This window comes from Lepidochelys kempii, chromosome 1 (genome assembly GCF_965140265.1).
Source record: "Lepidochelys kempii isolate rLepKem1 chromosome 1, rLepKem1.hap2, whole genome shotgun sequence".
Lineage (NCBI taxonomy): Eukaryota > Metazoa > Chordata > Testudines > Cheloniidae > Lepidochelys > Lepidochelys kempii.
In genome coordinates this window covers 253,401,869-253,422,932 of record NC_133256.1, presented here as the reverse complement: position 1 = coordinate 253,422,932, position 21,064 = coordinate 253,401,869, and the positions used below count along the sequence as shown (strand labels likewise).

General features: G+C 46.2%; 1 protein-coding gene across 4 annotated transcripts in view; it reads right to left on the bottom strand.

Annotated features, from left to right (window-relative positions):
* PWP1 (PWP1 homolog, endonuclein) overlaps positions 1–15,579 on the bottom strand; it is a 62,147-nt gene extending 46,568 nt beyond the window's left edge. For 2 of the 4 annotated variants that reach the window (XM_073324604.1, XM_073324594.1), the window contains exons 1-6: positions 15,396–15,579; positions 15,127–15,185; positions 11,549–11,736; positions 8,790–8,875; positions 2,322–2,418; positions 1,565–1,675 (exon numbers count right to left, since the gene is read on the bottom strand). In XM_073324604.1, the coding sequence (XP_073180705.1) occupies positions 1,565–1,675; positions 2,322–2,418; positions 8,790–8,875; positions 11,549–11,736; positions 15,127–15,185; positions 15,396–15,461 (607 nt within the window). In that variant the 5' untranslated portion in view covers positions 15,462–15,579. Of the gene's footprint in view, positions 1–1,564; positions 1,676–2,321; positions 2,419–7,397; positions 7,485–8,789; positions 8,876–11,548; positions 11,737–15,126; positions 15,186–15,395 lie in introns of those variants that run through there. The other 2 variants (XM_073324614.1, XM_073324623.1) reach the window with 2 other exon arrangements.
* Between the last annotated feature and the right edge of the window lie 5,485 nt (positions 15,580–21,064).

Sequence of the window (21,064 nt, the reverse complement as noted above, 5' to 3'; positions counted from 1 at the left end):
TCACCTCTGAGAGAGAGAGAGAGAGAATGAATGAATGAATGGAGAATGCCACCTCAGAGACCTAGCCCAGACCATGTCAGCCCAGACCATGCCATGGTCATCCCTGAGGCTTCAAAGGAAAAAGATTAAAAAAACCCCAATCTTCCAGAACACACTCGGGGCGAAAAATCCCTTCACAACCCTGCCATGAGCAGTGGCTGGCTGAAACCCTGAAGCATGAGCTTTAGGAACATAGGACATAAACCAGAAGTGAGCCCCAGGGCTGTTGAGCCCTGCCCCCTACCAACACAAGCAATCCTGTCATACAATTGTACTCGGAGCCAACATTTTTATGCATGTACCCTCCCTTTAGTACAATTAATGATAAAAATGCAAAGAAAATTATGTACAGCCCCCCAAATTATAAAATATAATTTTTAGTGTGTTATTTTAAAATAAATTTGGTTGACTCTGTTGGCCATGTCTTCTCTGAACAAAACCAAACACATCTGCAAACAAGAAGTCTAAAGAAAAGTTTTCCTTTAGTCTGCCTAGTAGATTTGGTTTGCCTTTGGTATTAGTATTGGTGTTTTAGTTTAGTCATTTGGTATAATGACATTACTAAAAGAACCCTGCAGATACATACAGCTCTAAAAAAAAAATTGTTCACTGTGATGGGCCGGCTCTTTGTGGCCCCCTGCTGGAAGCACTGAGGTCCAACTACACCCTGCTCCAGAAAGGAGCAGTGAAGGTGCGTCCTCCAGGTCTCCCTAGAAAAGCCAGAAGGAAGCAGCCAATCAGAACCCAGCAGGCTCAGATAAAAGGAGATGCAGGACCATAGCAGGTCAGTTCCTGGCTGGGACCAGAAAGATGAGCAAGGGTGCTCCTCTCTGGAGAAAGGAGCTTGATGGGCTGCATTTACTGGACCTGGGAGAGAGACCTTTATACCTGAGAACTTTAACTCTAAGGTAATAGGTGAAAGTAAAGGGACCAGGTAGGAAGAGCCCCAGGGAATGCAGCAGCAACTAAGTGAAGGAAGCAATATGTCACTGTTTATAGGACTCCTTGGCTGGAACCTGGAGTAGTGGGCAGGCCCAGGTTCCCCCACTGGCAAAGGGGCCCTAAGCCCAAAAGGGGGACAAGACTCCTTCAGAAGCCCGAACAGAGGGCCAGATTTAAAGGGCTCAGAAACCGGGCTGAAGACCCTGGTGAGAGGAGACAGTTTGGTGCACTATTTGCTACCCCAGAAGGGGTTCATTTTTCAACTGTGCAACTTGGCTGGAGGGCTGAGCCACTGAAGACTCATCTTGCAAGGTCGGCAACCTACAGGGGGTGCAATGAGCAGAGACAAAGATTGCAGTATCACACCCTGTCTCTAGGAGGTACTCGAGGTGAGCACCCCCTGTTACATTCACCACCATGTTTAATTTTTCCTCCCATGTCTTGGCTTTGCTTCTGTGTTAATATTGCTGCAGGAGATCATTATTCAGTCACAGCATTTTAAGTTAATTATGCAGTTCATATTCAAAAATTGCTATTGTTAGACAGCTATGATCTCTTTTGGCACCCTCAAGACATTTATTACCTGGAGATTCATCCGGATTAGGATCAAAGTTAAGCCACTCCACACTTAGAGGGTATGCAGGTAAGAGAATATCATGGTGTACATAAAATGAGTCCTCTTCATGATTATAAACTGAAATAGAGAATTTGAAAAACACTTATGTCAGTGGAGAGAAAAATAAGCCACTCTACATAGTACATTCCCACAGTCAGATGGAGCAAATATTAATATTCCCAATGTAGAGATAATGTCTGGAAGCTAGATTTGTGATGCTGTCAGTTTCTAACATAGAGCCACAGCCTCTCTATATAACGTTAGGCACCACAGAACATTTACTTTAGGTGACAAATTCAACAGACCGAAGAATGATGTACTTATCTACATCAAGTACACACGGATTCAGTTTATGCCTTGCACACCTACATCATCTTCATTTGTATTCGTGAGACTAGTTTAAAACATCTGGTATATAAGAGACACTTGTTGCCTACGTGTATTTATAAAATAAGAATGATAGAGTATTATTGATGGGCTGATGTTTCACTGTACAGGTTCTCAGTATATTTATACAGGTCAGGGTTCATTAGTGTTTGTTAAACAGTTATTTTACAGAGGTAAGAGCACAAGAAATGTAGTTGTGCCAGATGCCACCATCTAGCCAAAAGCCAGGATAAATCAAGAACAACAGAGGGAGCAGTCCTGCAAAGCCATAGGGATCAGACTGGATAAGCAGAGTATTTTCTAGGCCCGCTTTTATGACCAAATATTGTTTACTCACGGTGAACCTCTAGACTGCAGTGGTCCTTATCAACTCTTCCACAAATGATCAGATTGTCACTGGGCTTAATCAAAAAATCTTCCTGTTCATATTGCTCCTAAGGGCCAAGGGAGGGAGAAAACTTAAGGCGTTAAAAAAAATTTAAAATTTTCTGAAGCACAGAATATTAATTCTTACCACTAACTGAAAAAGGTCAGGTAGCCAAGCCCTTGAGGCCATCCTACAAGGTGAAGGGGAGAGGGGAAGTGTCACAGCAGTGAGACTAGACAATTAAATGAGTTGAGGGAACGTTTATGTGGGCCTAGATGGATTCAATAGAGTGTGTCAGTATTGAAAATGAAATCACCTCCTGAGAAGTACCCCTAACACAATACAATCTGCTGCCCAAAATCTTTCCAGACCCCCACCCCCCAAAATCACCAGCTCTTCAGTTCCTATTCCCCCACACATCGGTATCATTCCTACCTGGCCTGCACACCCTGAACTTCTATATAGTTTAACAAGCCCTCTTTAAATTATTAGCCTACTCTAACTGTTTTTCCAAAATTTTGGAAACTACTCTGACTGGATTAAAGTGTACAATTGCTGTTATTTGTAACAATGACGGCTAAGAAATGTTCAGATATGTAATTTCTAAAGGGGCATGCCTACACACAATACTCAGAAGAAAGTTAAATTGAATTAACTAAAGGTGTGAAATGAAAGCACATTAGTGAAATCCCTTTGGGATTCAGCTACAGAAAACTATGGCCACTTTACTTCTGAATGAGAGTATCCATACACGGGTTTAATGCCCTGTAATGTATTTTTACTTCACACCTTTAATTAATTTGACTTAACTTTGAGTGTCCCTGTTTAGAAAAGCCCCAAATCAGCCGTGTTCCTTTCAGTGCTATGTTAAAAAAATAAAGACATGCATATTTTCAAATTGAATGACTTCCCAAAATGTTGCAGTTACAACTATGGAGAAAAATAAATTAACCGGCCAGCAATAAGAGTGATCAAACTGATCAGACAACAACCTAAGTTCCCTCTGAGTTGCACGGCCACGCAGCTGCCTATTAAGCACCGCGCAGGCGCCCAGGGCTGCGGCGGAAAGAGATGTCCCCTCCCCGAGCCCAGCCCTGCCGCAGCCGGGGGAGGGGAGCCTCTCCCTGCCAGCCCAGGTGCTGCTGCGGGGAAGAGAGAGAGTTGGGAGGGCTGGGAGGAGGTGGAAGATCCCTCTCTCCCCACCGTAGCCCCGGAGAGTCCCACTGCACCCCAAACCTCTCATCCCCAGCCCCACCCTAGAGCCTGTACCCCCAGCGGAGACCTCACCACCCTGCAACCCAACCCTCTTGGCCCAGCCCTAAATGCCTCATCCCCGACCCAGAGCCCGTATCCCCAGCCGGAGCTCTCCCCCACCAGCCTCAACCCTCTGGTCCAGCCCTGGGCCCCTCATCCCCGGCCCCACTCCAGAGCCCGCACCCGCAACCAGGGCCCTCACCCTCCACACCCCAAACCCGAGCCCCTCCCACACCCCAAACCCCTCATCCCCAGCCCCACCCCAGAGCCCCCTCCCACGCTCCGAACCCCTCAGCCCCACCCCGCCACATTAATTTTGTTATGTGCACCAATATGGAGGTTATGTCTCACACATCACCTCTATATTGGTGCACATAACAAAAAATTCATTCTGCACATGGGTGGGAAAAATTAGAGGGAACACTGACAACAACTGGTAAAATTTTCAAAAGTGCCTACATGACTTAGGAGTTTCAAAAGTGCCTACGTGACCTATTTTCAAAGGTGACTAAAGACCTGGTCTACACTAGAAAGTTAGGTCAAAGTAAGTGGCCTTGTGTCAACCTATTTGTGTGTGCATCTACACCTAAATTAGTCCCCACATGATGTAAGCACCCCGTTAAGGTGATGCAGTAGAACCACTTCTTTGGATGGCGTTGAGCTGCAAAGGTCGACATGGAGCAAGTGCAGATGCTGTGTGACCTGTGTCAATCCTAACAGATCTCCAGCCACTGTCTCACAATGCCAGACAATGACTGCTCTAGTCACAATTGTTAACTCCACTCTACAGGGGTCACAGAGACCAGAAGCCAACTCCCTCCTTAAAATACTGCACATTTTTTAAATGCCTTTTCCTGATAGCCGAGCTTACCACGAACACTTAGCAGTATCCCCTTGTCTGCAACTGACCAAGCCATCTGCATGCTCTAGACAAACACCTGTCGGAGTAGACAGCAAATATTGGATCTCCTGGGCCTGCGTGAGAAGAGGCTGTGCAAACACAGCTATGGACCAGCACAGAATCATGGACATCCATGAAAAGGTCGCACATGGTTTTAGGTGAAGGGGTATGACAGATCAGTGGCAGTGCCTTGTGAAAACGAAGGAACTGCAGCAGACATACCACAAGGAGAGGGAGGCTAACAATCAATATGGTGCTGAGCTACAGACCTGCAGCTTTTACAAGCTGCATGCCATACTTTGTAGAGACCCCACTGGCACCATACAGACCAAGGCAGAGAACCCTACTGTGAACAGAGAGGAGAAGGACATGGAGGGGCAGGAGGGGAGTCCAGCTGGTCATGCCAACCAAGGATGGATGAGCTCTATGATACCAGTCAGCTGTGTTCTTGGGGAACCAGGGCACAGTATCCAGCCTGTTTGACTCTTGAAGGACACCCCCCAACCCCACCCAAGCCTTTGCTTGAACCAAAACTGAACAGAGAAAAGACTTGCAGAGCACATTAAAAGGCGGCGGGAGACACACCTAGACCCCTCCTGACAAGGGTGATAGGCTTATGGCAACTCCCCTAGCCTCATCTGCATCAAAGATGGTACAGGGAGGCATCTCCATTAGCATACAGAATGGAGAAAGGAGATTCCAAGGCAAGAACGGCACTGAACTCTGCAACCACAGAAGCAGGGAAACACTGCATCCTGGGGGAATCTCAGCTCCAGATGTTAATGAACCTACACCCGCACACACCCAACTCAGCAGTTATCAGACCAATTCTAGTAATAAATCTTTGATCGATATCCAAAATACTGAAGCAGTCTAATTGCATTGTGAGCTCCCTGAAGGAACACCACCCATAGCTAGGAGTGGTCAGCCCTTATTGTCTAGCCTAAAGAAAACCCTTGAGTCATCAGTTTACCCATAAACAAATCTAGTGTTTTCCCTTGAACCATTCTTGTTTCCCTACAAGAAACCCCTACCCACGCTCAAGTATGTTCTGATGCATGGAGCCAAACTCTACATCAGTTCCACTGGAATTATATCTTCTCCTGACTGATCGTGCTGGGGGCTCTGCCTGTCTCCAGCACTCAGGACCCTGAGCTACCACCATCACCTGAGAACCCCGACCAGTTCAAGCTTCATGGATTGGGGAGATCCCTCTCTCTCTGTTTTCTTTTCTACCTCAGGTATAACTTTCTAACCCTGACTTGTTTGATCAGGTGTAATTTTCTATATATGACTTTTGTAACCTTTAATAATGTAACTGTTATGTTGGTTTAGGCTCTCCTTGTGTAGTTATCACTATTATTCAATAAATAACGTTTATGGTTAAGCTGGTTGCTTCCCTCTCTCTCTCTGAACTTTACTCTTCTGCTTTTAGCTTCCCCATTTACCCTGCAGCAACGCTTCTCTTACCTAAGGTAAAGATCCCTGTAGCGCCCAAAAATACTGTGGGGTTTGCTCATCAAGTGGGTTACTACCAGTACAATTGTAACGTGAAAGTGGGGATAGGGACGTGCTGAACCTGTGACATATGAGGGTGGCAGCTTGGAAGTGCTGTTCGACCCAGCCTGCTCAGACGTGCTCTGTTAATATGTGTGTGTTCATCTGATTCTGGGGCTGGAGGAACCCAGCCCCGGGGAACCTAGGTCCTGCAAGATAGTTCCATTGGGACGGGACTTGCAGAAGGGAGGAGTAGAGCTTCATATGAAAACACAAGTGACACAAGCGGTACATTAATAGAATTACAGACGCACCCCCAGAAGAGTAACCCTAATAAATGAGCATACCCCAAAGTAACGGGCAAAGCTGGCAACACCGATGAAGGGGAAGGAACCTTGCTTAAGTGCGTTCATGCATTTTTTTTTTAAGTGTTTAAATGTAAACACGACACCCTTCCCATCCCCAAGTTAACAAGAAATAGGTTTAGACTTTTCATTGTTTTACTCATACAAGTATAGGTAGCAGTAAAACAGAGGTAGAGTTGCTATCAGCTTTTCATTGCCTTGAAGGATTTGGTATGGGGAGGGCATGCAGAGCAGGTCCCCTACAGGGATGTCCCTTGTATCCTCCCGAGAAATCTCAATGAAATTTTTATGGAGGTCCTCTGCAATCCACTTCTGAAGGTTTCTAGAGCAGCAGCCTTATTTCTTCCTCTGCGGTCGGACACTTTCCCATGCCATTCTGTGACGAGCTCACCTGGCACCATTGCAGCCAACAAGCTAGTGGCAGGCAGCTTCAGAATGCCAGCAGCAGCTGTATTCTGTGCCTTTGTTACCTTCAGGAGTGAGACATCAGCTAAAATCAACACTGCCTGGAGAAAATAGTACCAATCTTCAGTGCCATTGCCCTATACTCATGGAAATAAGGACCAAAATATTGTTTCATACAACCAAAAAATCCTAATTCCCTTCTGCTTTCCCATCCTCGCTCCTGGCAGGCCATACACACTATGGCTCGGGCTGAAGAGCAGTGCTGTGCAGAGGCACTCCAAAGCTGAAGTGTCAATAAGCATGTCTTATTAAAAAGATTTATGAAAATAAGGGAAGGAAGTTTTGAAACTTATCCGTCACTTTCCACTGTGGCTATAAATCCAACGATACAGCTGTCTGTTTTATTGACAGCTGCTGCTGTTGCAGCCTTGAAGGGTGCCCCCTCTACATCCCTGGAATGCCTGACTCTGAAGAGGAGAAAGAAGAGTACTAGGGAAGATATCTAGTATACAGCAGGCAGCTATAACCATTGAGATGATTTTCTCACTGAGATCCAGTCTTGTGAGTAAACACTGCCAGCGTCCCTTCAATCTACTGCAAGCACAGTCAATTGTCATTCTGCACCTGCTGAGGTGGTAGTTGAATCTTTCCTCGGTGCTGTGGAGTTAGCCAGTGTATGGCCTCATAAGCCAGAAAGAAAGGGGTAGGCCTGGTCCCTCAGGATCCCTACAGTATTCCAATATCACCAGTGATAATCCACCTGTTGGAAAAGAATATTCCTGCTTGCAGCTTTCTGAACAGTCCTGTGTTCTTAAAGATACGAGCCTCATGCACATTCCCTGACCAGCCCACATTGATACTGATGAAGCATCCTATTGCCCCACTGCAATTAGAGAACTCCATTACTGCAGATCTATCCACAATGTAGTGCACATTGACAAGAATCACAGTCCTGACAATTAATAATCCTACACACTTCATAGAATTATCTTGCATGACAATGGCCCCTACCATGGATTTTCCAATTCCAAAATGATTTCACACTGACTGGTAGCAATCTGGCATTGCAAGCTTCAAGAGTGTGATCACCACTTGATTCTCAACTATCAGTGCAGCTCTCATTTTGGTGTCCATGTGCTGGAGGGCTGGGCTGAGCATGGGATGCCAATCCAGGAACGCCACCTTTCATATCCAAAATTCAGCAGACACCACTCGTCATCCCAAACCTGCATTATGATGTCATCCCATCAGTCAGTGCTCATTTCCCAGGCCCAGAAGTGGGGCTCCGGGGTCTGTAGCTGCTCCGTGAACACCATGAACAACTCTGAGTTGTTTTTTGCTAAGTCCTTAACAATATGTCCTCAAAGAAAAAGTCACATCCCCCATCACTATGGTTCTTCCTATGGGTCTGCAAATACTGGAGGATCATGCATCCTGTATTTGCAATGTTCATGAGACCAATGCAGAGCTGTGCAGGCTTACTGCTTCTGTCAAGAGACGACAGATAGCAAAAAGTGCTATGCAGGTTTGTGGTATTTTTAAAAAGGTGCAAAAATTATGGACATATGGATGAGGGAAGCTGCATATTGGCATAAAGCCATTCAAGTTATTATATTGCTCGTATGCATGACCCCTAGTTCCCAAAGACCCCTGGGCAAGTCATTTTATCTCACTACATACTGCAAAAACTTCCCAGAAGGCATTGTGTCGGACAGTATCACATTAGGATTGCAAAGCATGGTGCACCACGCTTTACATCAACACAAGCACTCCTGTTGAGTATGCTCTGAGCTGATGCAAGCAGCCAAGTATACACGCACACAAGCAATATAACTTGGGGGGCTTCATGACAATTTAATTTGTGTCAACCAAAGTCTGTAATGTAGGCATGGCCTTAGGCATCTAGAAGCCTAAGTCCCGTATCCACTTTTGAAAATTGTATGTAATATTTAGTTTATGCTATTTAAGATGCCTAAACCTTGAAAGACCGCAAAAGATTAAAAAAAAAAAACTTACAGTATCTTTAATAGTGACGTAAGGATCACGTTCGTTACTCCCATATACCGTAAGACTGGCTAAGGTGTCTCCAAGGCTCACAGCATCTATAATGAAAATTTCAGTATATCACAATTAACAACAATTATGGGTGTGACGTTATTGACGTAATCTGGGACCGTATAGATCATTGTGCAACCAAGGTCCAGTAGGGGCACCAAATCTTGTATAAAGGGAGTTAAGTAAGGTGTCTAAGACAAGATCATGGTTTGCTGGTTATGATTATGATGTCTATATGTGTGTATCATTTTTGTAGTTAAAGTTATGAATCTGGCTCCATACTGTCTGTATTTCAAACTTATGCTATGCTTCTGGGTGACACCCCAGAGAAGTTGGTGTCAGCTCTGCCTAGCCCGCTTGATGGCTCGTGTAGCTGATGGTCCTTAATAACTGACCCATTGAGAGAAGGCAGATATGCCTTGTGACTCAGCAAAGTATGCAGGGACTTGCCCATGTGACTCCAAACTCCATTTTGCTGTAATTTTCCACAGTAAGAACAAAGAGGTGTTCTTACACCTGGAAAAGAGTATAAAAGGCTGATGCCACATCTCCATCTGGTCTTCAATCCTGCTTCTTACCTCTGGAGGAACTTTGCTACACTGAAGCTTTGAACAAAGGACTGATGACCCATCCCAGCTGTGGATGTACTCCAGAGACTTGATTTGAACCCGTAGTTTATTCCATCACTGCTACAAGCCTGAACTAATAACTTTGCCATGACTGTGTGTAATAGATTCCATTTAACCAATTCTAGCTCTCATTTATCTTTTTCCTTTTATGAATGAACCTTTAGATTTTAGATTCTAAAGGATTGGCAACAGCGTAATTTGAGGGTAAGATCTGATTTGTATATTGACCTGCGTCTGGGGCTTGGTCCTTTGGGATCGAGAGAGCCTTTTTTCTTTTACTGGGGTATTGGTTTTCATAAGCATTTGTCCCCATAACGGGTGGCATTGGTGGTGATACTGGAAAACTTGTGTAACTTGTGGTTAGCCAATGGGCTAAAACCAAAGTCCTCTCTGGCTGGCTGGTTTGGTTTGCCTTAGAGGTGGAAAAACCCCAGCCTTGGGCTATAACTGCCCTGCTTTAAGCAATTCGTCCTGAACTGGCACTCTCAGTTGGGTCCCAGGAGAACTAGCATCGTTACAATGGGGCACTAATTATAAAAAAAAAATCAAATTAAAAAACTGCACAGTAGTGAACTTTTGGCAAGTGACTATGGAGAGGAGAATTTATATAACACATGCACGTAAATATTTCCTCTTCTGGGTGTATTTTATATATAGACAAATAAAAGGACAGCCCAGTTAGTGGCAGCCACTTTCCTTCTCAAGACAATAAAGCAACAAAAATATTTGGACCAAACATACCATTTATTAAAGCACAACAGTGGCTTTTTTCAGAGGAAGGGAAGATTTTTTTTTTTTTAAATGAATAAATCAGGGGTGGCCAACCTGTGGCTCCAGAGCCACATGCGGCTCTTCGGAAGTTAATATGCAGCTCCTTGTATAGGCACTGACTCCAGGGCTGGAGCTTCAGATGCCAACTTTCCAATGTGCCGGGGGGGGGGGGGGGGGCTCACTACTCAGCCCCTGGCTCTGCCACAGGCCCCGCCCCTCAGTCCAGCCCTTCCCGCCCCCTCCCCATAGCCTGCCATGCCCTCGCTCCCCCCCCCCAGAGCCTCCTGCATGCCGCAAAACAGCTGATCGGCAGGCCTGCCAGTCGGTGGGAGACGCTGGAAGTGGGGGAGGGTGGCGGGGTGTTTGCGTGTGTCTGAGGACATATTACTGTGGCTCTTTAGCAATGTACATTGGTAAATTCTGGCTCCTTCTCAGGCATAGGTTGGCCACCCCTGGAATAAATGGAGTTGTGATCACTGAATATATGAGACAACACAACCCTTTTTTCCATGCTTGAGATAGAGCTATCAGACTAGGAACTCCTGCACTTGTAGCTATAATGAAGCATTTCTTTCAATATAAGAGCAGGACATTGTTTCAAAAACTTAAGAATGAATTGAGAGAGAAGTACAGGTTCCAAACCTAAGCAACAGGAACTCCCTGATAAATCTGTATTGTTGGTAGAAACATGCTCAAAGACGGTGCAGCTGCTCTGCACTGGAACTGCAGTAAGGGGAGCTGCTGTTCCAAATCAGGGTATGTCTACATAGCCTGCAGCAGCCAGCTTCTCAGCCTGGGTCAACAGATTTGGGGCTCACACTAACACTCTAAAAATAGTTATATAGAGAGCGCTCTGAAGTTGCGGCTTGGGCTCTGATACCCACCCCGCTCCCTAGGCATCAGAGCCAGAGCCACAAGTTCAAAGCACTGTCTACACAGCTATTTTTACAGCAATAGCATGAACCTTGCCAGACTGAGTCTGTTGACCCAGACTGGGAGGCTTGCTGCCATGGGCTGTGTAGATATATCCTAAGAGAGCTACTGCCTTACCAACACAGCTCTCTGCCTTGTTCCCTTCCCACACGGACAGGGCCAATAGCTCCAGCTACTCCATTCCTTAGCTCCACTCAGCTTTCTCCAAACTTATACTTGAGTCTGGGCAAGTGGGCCTTTCAAACCTTGAATTTCAAGGCACTTGTTGAGGAAACCTGTAAAGCTATATGACAGTTTCACAATAAGTACATTAACCGAACCTAAAAGAGAAACACCTGGTTCTTCATTGACACTGCACTTTTGACAGGAGAAATAGACTGACATTACCTGTATTCTCCTCTTCATCATATTTATCCAAACCATACTCTGCCAGCTCATCATCATTCAGCTTTTCAGTGTCTTCTTCCTGGTCCCCATCTTCTTGAGGAGGCTCAGCTGTCTCACCACTAGCAACATCCATGCTGTCTTCTGCAGCCTGTCCATGTTCTTCTTCATCACTACTATCTGCTTCTTCTCTGTATAAGGAAAAAACACTCACTGAATTATCAGTGTGAGAGTCGGTTAAGAGTTTGGAACATTTTCACTAAATTGCTCTGGGGACTGGCACTGGAATATTAACTTACCTGCTCACATGAATACAACTATTGTTTCTATACCAATGACTCTCAAATCTATTTTCCCACTCCTTTCCTGTCTCTTCCTAGCTAGACCTGCATTTCAGCCTACCAATGACATTTTCTCTAGTATGTCTTCCTGATAGAATACGACTTAATTTTAAACGGCTAAAACTGAGTGTCCTAACCCCTCTTCATTTACCCTTTCCATTACTGTGACAACACTATCATCCTCCCTCTTACACATAGGTGTTTGATCTTTGATTCCTCTTTTTTGTTCTCCACACAACTCCAGCCTATATACAAATCTTGCTCTTTCTTCCACCACATTTGAAGATCTGATCTTCCCTCTATATCCCATAAGCTGAAATTCTCATTTATGCCCTCATTATAGCCTGTTTTCTTTACAGTAACCTCTCCGGTATCCCCAACAACAAAATCACATCCCCTGATTCATTCACCCAAAATGGAGCTGCTAAAAATGTCTTCCTGCCTGATATGACCAGCCCCACCCACTCTTTGAAAGACTCCAGTGGCTCCAACAATTCTTTTTGCTTCTGTCCAAAAGAAGCATATGCTTCATTAGTTAAGTATCTGTAGCAGACTTACCTGCTTCACACCACATTTGCTACAGGAAAAAAAACCTATCCCAAATACCCTAAACTTTCACAAAGCTTCCTTCCCCAAGGCAATGATTCAGATTCTGCCAACATATACAATGCAGAGGTCTGAACAGGAGCAGGTTGAGCAATGTAACAATTCTTGAATTTTTATTTTTAATACAACACTGTGCAGGAGGACACCCAACTGCTAACACTGGACAGAACTCCAAGAGAGACTGCTCCCAAGTGGGCATATTTACTATGCCTGCATTCAAAACTCCCACTGACACCAATGCACAAAGATCAAGGGTGTCTATAATAGAACTCTTTCAGAGTAGCAACTGTGTTAGTCTGTATTCACAAAAAAGAACAGGAGTACTTGTGGCACCTTAGAGACTAACAAATGTATTTGAGCATAAGCCTTCGTGAGCTACAGCTCACTTAATTGGATCTAATATCTAATCTATATCTAATGCAAAGATCTTTCAGTTTTGAAAGAGCTTGCTGAAGAGCTATTTTTGTCACTTATTTTATAAAACAACACTTGCCCTTCATATGACATTTATAACAAGAGTAAAAATTGGTAGCAGGATCATTACATATTCTAAATTTAAATCTGACTTGTGATCTTTGTACAGAAATAAAATGACTGGAGTTCTAATGAATTCTACAAAGTACGTTTTTAGTTGTTAGATGTGATTCTCTAAGCTTCCACAATGAATTTTAACAAAATGCATAATTATCAACAAAAGGCTCCTCAAATCTTGCATTGCATACTTTTCAAATGGGGATGGGGGAGAGAATCCATAAGAGAAAGTTGCATGCAGTTTACAATTATATGTGCAAAGCTACTGGTAACAGCAGTAGAATTATAAAGTCAAGGGGGGAGGAAGCAACTCTTAAAGGTTACACTTCTAAAAGACCAGAAATAAAGAAATAACATTTGTGATTTTTAGGGACAGCCATTAGAACTTACAAGTATGGTAATTGCTTAATATTTTGAAAGCTCTCTTTGTAAAGAAAAGGGTAGACTTTTAAATAATGAAAGCTGAGATCAGGTGGAGGGGAGCTGACAATATTCACCAGAATGCACATGGAATTCATGGTACTCGGGCCCCGCAATCAGATCTGTCCTGGCAGACCACTGCACCAATGCAGAGCCCCAGTGGCATTGGGGACCAGAAGATCATTTCTAACAAATAAACACTGTTACCCTCCACCTAGGTAAAATGAGTGGTGTGCTATTTCTCAGTGAATGTATATAGCAGGGGTGGGCAAACTTTTTGGCCCGAGGCCCACACTGGGGTTGAGAAACGGTATGGAGGGCCGGGTAGGGAAGGCTGTGCCCCCCAAACAGCCTGGCCCCTGCCCTCTATCCACCCCCACCCACTTCCCGCCCCCTGACTGCCCCCCTCAGAACCTTGGATCCATCCAACCCCCGTCCCCCCGCTCATTGTCCCCTGACTGCCCCCTCCCAGGACCCCCTGCACCTAACCGTCCCCCCGGGACCCTATCCCCATCCAACCCCCCCCGTTCCCTGACTGCTCCGACCCCTATCCACACCCCCACCCCCTGACAGGCCCCCCAGGACTCCCACCCCCTATCCAACCCCCCCATTCCCCGCCCCCTGCTCCCTTTCCCCCGACTGCCCCCCAGGATTCCCTACTCAACCCCCACTGCTGCCCCCTTACCATGCCACTCAGAGCAGCAGGAGATTGTAGTCTCGTGCGGTGGCGTAACTGTGGGGGAAGGGGAAACAGTGGAGGAGGGGCCAGGAGTTCAAGGGCTGGGCAGGACGGTCCCACGAGCCAGATGTGGCCTGCAGGCCGTCGTTTGCCCACCTCTGGTATATAGGTATTTTTTATTTAACGTCAACTGTTTTTCAGGTCTGCAGTATTGGCTCTTCCAAACATTCAAAAATCTTGAATCAGACAGCCAAAAATCAAGAGATGGGTTTAAAAATCATGTTATTACAAATAAGTATGAGATTCCTTGTATTTGTCTTCTGTTTTTTGAGTCAGGGGAGAGTGGGAGCGGAGGTCACATTTTCAAGCGTTGCTCCACAATCAGCAGGGCCAGACACTCACTCTTTTTTAACATGAAAGTTGAGACACTTGTGTAATTGCAAGAGCTGACAACACTCCCTATCAATGGGCAAGTACAGATGACTAATCTCCCCATTCCCCAGCCTCAAAACTCACACACAGCTTGCTCAAGGCCATGCGGACACTGCACAGTTAAACTGGGGGACAGACACCCAGATTTCACCCCTGTGTGTCGGGGGGAGGGAGGGGGGCACACATCCCGCTGTTGTTGTGCTGAGATGCTCTGGGATTCTTTCCCAATGAACTATGGGACAACGCGTCTGTTGCTCAAGGAGACTTACAGGCAAGTGCTGGAAGGGTGGCAGGGACTCAGTGCGTTTTGCCGGAGTCCTCGCTGCCGGCGGGCAGGGTCCAGCCCCACCCAGTTAGGGCAGACCCTGGGCTCCAATCCCTCTTCCCCAGCCAGCCCGGGGTTAAAGCACCTCCAGGCCAGGGGGTTTCAGTGGGGACGGCGGCGGGGCTGGGCCCATGCCGCTGTGCACCGAGACGTATCCCGGGCGCCCTGATCCGCCCCTGCCTGGTAGGGCAGGCTCTGCCCCGGGGCACACGGAGGGATCCCCCCCCCCGGGAAGGCGGACACTCACCGCAGCGTCTCCGCGGCCTCCCCGACGAGCCGCTTCAGCTCCTCCGCGCTGAGCCGCACCTAGAAGGGGAAAGGCGCTGAGACCGAGCGGCCGGGGAGCGCAGGGCCCCGCTCAGCCCCGGACGGGTCCGCTCAGCCCGGCGCGCCGCGGGGACGGACCGTGGCCCTGCCCCAGGGGCGGCCCGCGGGCAGCTCCGAGGCGGCCGCCGGCCCGCGCGCGGGTGGGGGGGGTCAGGGAAGAGGCGCGTTCCCCGGCTCGCGGGTTCTCACCTTGTCGGGCGTTTCCCTGGCAACCCCCCTGCGCACCCAGGCGGCGCAAGTCACGGGGCAGCTCATGGCTCCGGCCGCGGCACGTGCGGGCAACTCTCGCACGCGCCGCGCTCCTACTACCGCCGCCGCCGCCGCCCCAGAAACTGTCGCGTTCCTGATGACGTAACCGCCTACTGACACCTCCTCGGACTCGGCAGGGAGAGTGCGAGAAGGCCTGCCGGAGGTCATCAGCAAGCGCCCGGGGGTGGGGCCTGGAAGCCAGTGACGCGCAGGAGGCAGAGACTCCGCCCCCATCGGAGGGGGAGCGAACTCAGCCGCTGGCACGGAGAGATTGGGGCGGGGCCAGAGGGACGGGAAGGGAAGGGGCTGGGAGTAAGTAGGAGGGGCCAAGGGGTGTGCCGAGGACATGGGGTGGGGGCGGGTACAGGGGGATGAGAAGTGCCGGGGGGGGGGGGCTGGGGCAGGAGCCAGGGGGAAGTGCCAGGGGTGGAGCAGGACTGGGGGAGCAGAGGGAGCTGTATTTGTTCCCTTTACTGCTGGGGTGAGGGTCATGGTGCCACTGGAGAGCACCAGGCTGATATTTAGGGTCATGCCAGGTCATTTCCTCAGGCCCTACGCTACCGGCACGCCCAGCTATCTTCGAGACACCACCGACTTTCTGAGGAAACTACAATGCATCGGTGATCTTCTTGAAAACACCATCTTGGCCACCATGGATGTAGAAGCTCTTTATATCTATATTCCCCATGAGGATGGACTACAAGCTGTCAAAAACAGTATCCCTGATGAGGCCACGGCCCACATGGTGGCTGAGTTTGGTGACTTTGTCCTCACCCACAACCATTACAGATTTGGGGACAACTTATACCTTCAAGTCAGTGGCAATGCTATGGGTACCCGCATGGCCCCACAGTATGCCAACATTTTTATGGCTGACTTAGAACAACGCTTCCTCAGCTCTCGTCCCCTAACTCCCCTCCTCTAAGTGCATTACATTGATGATATCTTCATCATATGGACCCACGGGAAGGAGGCCCTTGAAGAATTCCACCTGGATTTCAACAATTTCCACCCCACCATCAACCTCAGCCTGGACCAGTCCACACAAGAGATCCACTTCCTGGACACCACAGTGCAAATAAGTGATGGTCACATAAATACCCTATACCGGAAACCTACTGACCGCTATACTTACCTACATGCCTCCAGCTTCCATCCAGGACACATCACACAATCCATTGTCTACAGCCAAGCCCTAAGATTACAACCAAATTTGCTCCAGTCCCTCAGACAGAGACAAACACCTACAAGATCTTTATCAAGCATTCTTAAAACTACAATACTCACCTGGGGAAGTGAGGAAACAGATTGACAGAGCAAGACGGGTACCCAGAAATCACCTACTTCAGGACAGGCCCAACAAGGAAAATAACAGAACGCCACTGGCCATCACGTACAGCCCCCAGCTAAAACCTCTCCAGCACATTTTCAACGATCTACAACCTATCCTGGAAAACAATCCCTTGCTCTCCCAGACCTTGGGAGGAAGGCCAGTCCTCACTTACAGACATACCCCCAACCTGAAGCAAATACTCACCAGCAAATACACACCACACCACAGAAACACTAACCCAGGAACCAATCCCTGTAGCAAACCTCATTGCCTACTCTGTCCCCATATCTATTCTAGCGACACCATCAGAGGACCCGACCACATCAGAGGCTCATTCACCTGCACATATACTAATGTTATATATGCCATCATGTGCCAGCAATGTCCCTCTGCCATGTACATTGGTCAAACTGGACAGTCTCTACGTAAAAGAATAAATGGACACAAATCAGATGTCAAGAATTATAACATTCATAAACCAGTTGGAGAACACTTCAATCTTCCTGGACATTCTGTAGCAGATTTGAAAGTAGCTATACTTGAACAAAAAAACTTCAGAAACAGACTTCAAAGAGAAATAGCACAATTAAAATTCATTTGCAAATTTAACACCATTAATTTGGGCTTGAATAGGGACTGGGAGTGGCTGGCTCGTTACAAAAGCAGTTTTGCCTCTCCTGGAATTGACACCTCCTCATCTATTATTGGGAGTGGACTACATCCACCCTGATCAAATTGGCCCTGTCAGCACTGGTTCTCCACTTGTGAGGTAACTCCCTTCTCTTCATGTGTCAGTATATTTATGTCTGCATCTGTAATTTTCACTCCATGCATCTGAAGAAGTGGGGTTTTTACCCATGAATGCTCAAATAAATCTGTTAGTTTTTAAGGTGCCACCGGCCTCCTTGTTGTTTTTACACACAGCTGTGTTTCTCCCAGTCTGCATCTCATAACAAACACAACTTGTCAAACTACCGCCTAGCTTCAGGGTTTGTGATCAGGGAACCCAGACATGGCTTAGCTTCTGATCAGGCTTTGCCATATGACCCTATTGCTTTTGGTAGTAGCTTCTATCATCTCTGGCTATCTCGCTCGCTTAATTGCGCTTTCCATTTACCCTGTAAGAAGGGTGCTTAAAACACCGTTTAGCTCTAACCAGGTCTACTATTATCTAGAGATCAAAACCCCACTTGATGGTATTAGTATCTTCCAACATAACAGACTGCTGCATCCAGCTCCTCCTGGCATCTCAGCTCAGCCGGCTCCAGGCTACTAGCAAAAAGGTGGTTTCTAAAATCATCTCCCTCACTAGTCACTCTGACCAGATCACTCACCTCTTCAAATCCCTTACCTTCTGCACTGAACTACAGCTCCCCATCCATACCCTGCAGGGAAATTCATAACTCTGACCTCCTCATGTCTCTGGACTTCTCACACTTTTGTTCTGGAGCTTTTCAACACCAATCCACCAAAATTGGTGGATAAACAAATAAACATGAAAAACAAAATCAACCACCTAGCACTGCTTCAAAATAAGATCAGCTTATGTATCATTGTATGTGTCTGGACCATACTGCCTGTGTCTGATCTAGGTTATAAACTGCTTGGGAAGGCACCATGTTATCTTCTCTCTTTGAACATCACCAAGTACATTAAACTGTGCTCAGTAAATAATAAAGGTGTCCTCAAGGTATGTCCTCTCTAAAAGTCCTTCCACAGGAACAGAAATTAACACACTGGATCTGTCCAATGGCCCGTATCAGATGCTTCAGAGGATGGTGCAGGAAATAAAACGCCATCATTGTATAACTAGCTCATAGGAATTTTTTTTCTTTTCCCCTTCTGAATGCTAGTATCCTACACACTATATCCAACTAAATCGTCATAGGATGGGAAAATGTCTATTTTAACAAGTAGGATTATGGGGTTTTTTTGAACAGGCAGAAATCATTGCTATTTGCATCACTAAACTTTTATTTCAGAGGTTAACTGAGAAATACAAGTATTGGAAAGCATTTAAATGAGGTTAAGGTAAGGAATAGTTCACATTATAAAACACAAGTGTTTGACAGCAAATTTTAAACTTGGCAGACAGGATGACTACAGTACTTTAGCCATATGTCAAGCAGACAGAGCTGTGGGGGCATTTTCCATTTTTGATTGTGAGCCTTCTGTGGTGCTGGAGTGAGAAGGACGTACAGTAATATCTATCAAAATACAGTATTTGTAATGAGCTTCTGTCATCTCTCACACCTTGTTTGCTGCATCCATTTGTTGTGTCTTGTCTTGTATTTGTAAAGTGCTAGCACAATGAGGCCCCAAGCCTAACTGTGGCCTCTGGGGTAATTGCAATGTAAGTAATTTCCACCCTGGTGTTCTGCTGTACTTTATATTACTAGTCACTTTACTGAACCTCCTCCCTCCCTACTGCAACAAGTATTTTCCCCTATACCACTTGGTCACATGATACTCCCCTGCTGGGACACAGGAAAGCTCTATGTAAACACAGAGCCTCCAGGACATCATTTAATCCCCGCATGATGTGGAGAGGGTAGTGGGATGTGGGACTGAGTCAGGAAGAAGAATGGTGTTGAGTGGTTGTCTGAGGGCTGCACAACTACCTGAGGGGGTGTCTTCTACTCATCAAAGCAATTGTAGGGTCTCACAACTCTGGCTGCTCTTCACCACGGAAGCTGATAGGGTCAGGTTTTGGCTCAATAGTGGTTATCCCCATCTCTTTTGTGTATTGTTAAATACTAGTTCCTTTAAATGTTCAGCCGTGTTAGTCTGTATTCCACTGAATGCATCTGATGAAGTGAGCTGTAGCTTATGCTCAAATAAATTTGTTAGTCTCTAAGGTGCCACAAGTCCTCCTTTTCTTTTTAAATGTTCAGTATTTCAGGAGTAGACTCCAGCTCTTTGATGCATAGAACATCATCATTTATGCAGTACCCCCAGCACTTTACAGTAGGGCTCGGACCCAGCCAATACAGTACCTACTCATACACCACACCGGCACTTCTCTGAAGTTACTATCTTGTTCTCCGAGAAATAAAGTAAGCCTTGTCTACATGGGAAAGTTTTACCAGTACTGTAATACCAGTATAATTATACCAGTATAAGTCCCTAAGTGGACGCTGTTAGCATGGATGTGCAAAAGCAGTTTAATTACTGCAGTGGCTGTAAGTTGATGTAACTTAGGTCGATTTAATTTTGTAGTGTAGACTTGCCCTTATTCTGGTATATGAGTGGCTTTTTGCAGCTTAGCCTAAACTCTTTCTCCATAAACTAAACTGAAAAAGGCCACTGATAATGGAATAAAAGTGACTACACTAGGGGCAAGTCTACACTTAAAATGGTGCATTGGTGTGCCACTGTACAGCTTTAATGAAGATGCTCTACGCTGACGGAAGGGTCAAAGAGCTGAACAATTTGATGTCTCACTGTGGAACCAGGAGTGGGTGGGGTGGGGGAGGAAACGTGGTATCTCTCACAGTCACAAAGGATTCAGAGTAACAGCCGTGTTAGTCTGTCTTCGCAAAAAGAAAAGGAGTACTTTCGTGAAAGCTCATGCTCAAATAAATTGGTTAGTCTCTAAGGTGCCACAAGTACTCCTTTTCTAGTCACAAAGGAGCCAATTCCAAGGTGCTTAGCAGAGCCCATAGGCACATTCAAGCACCTCTAAGGGGGAAATCAGCTCAAGGAGCCCCCTGGAGCCTAACAGCACACATGATCATATTTTAAATATCTGCACAATCTACTGTGGGCAGCATCTCATTGGGATGATTCACACATGCAGATCTTATTTTGTGGGCAGAGCTTGAAAAAGTACTACCACTTGGCTTTACAATAAACAAAATGCAGATGAAGGGAACAGTCCTGCCTTCACATATCCATATGGCTTCTGTTGAAATCAAGGGAGTTGTAAGCAAGAATATAAGGGCAGTAATTGCCTCTAAATCTCCCAAATCATACAAGATCTGAAACAGTTAAAGTCAACATGCTGATTCAAAAAACCTGAAATCAAAGGTTTTTAAACACCTGCTTTGAAATCCTTTTTAATATCTCTTCCAAAGCATACTGCTTTTGTGACACCTATTAGTATTTAACTGCCACCTAGTTTATACGCTTGCTGCACCATTATATGATAACTCCAACTTCTGATCACCCAGGTCTTTATGTATCCCAATTCTCTAGTTATGCCCAGATCCTACAAAGACTTATTATGCACATGCTGAGTTTTAGGCACAAGTCGTCTCACTGAAGTCAAATTGAA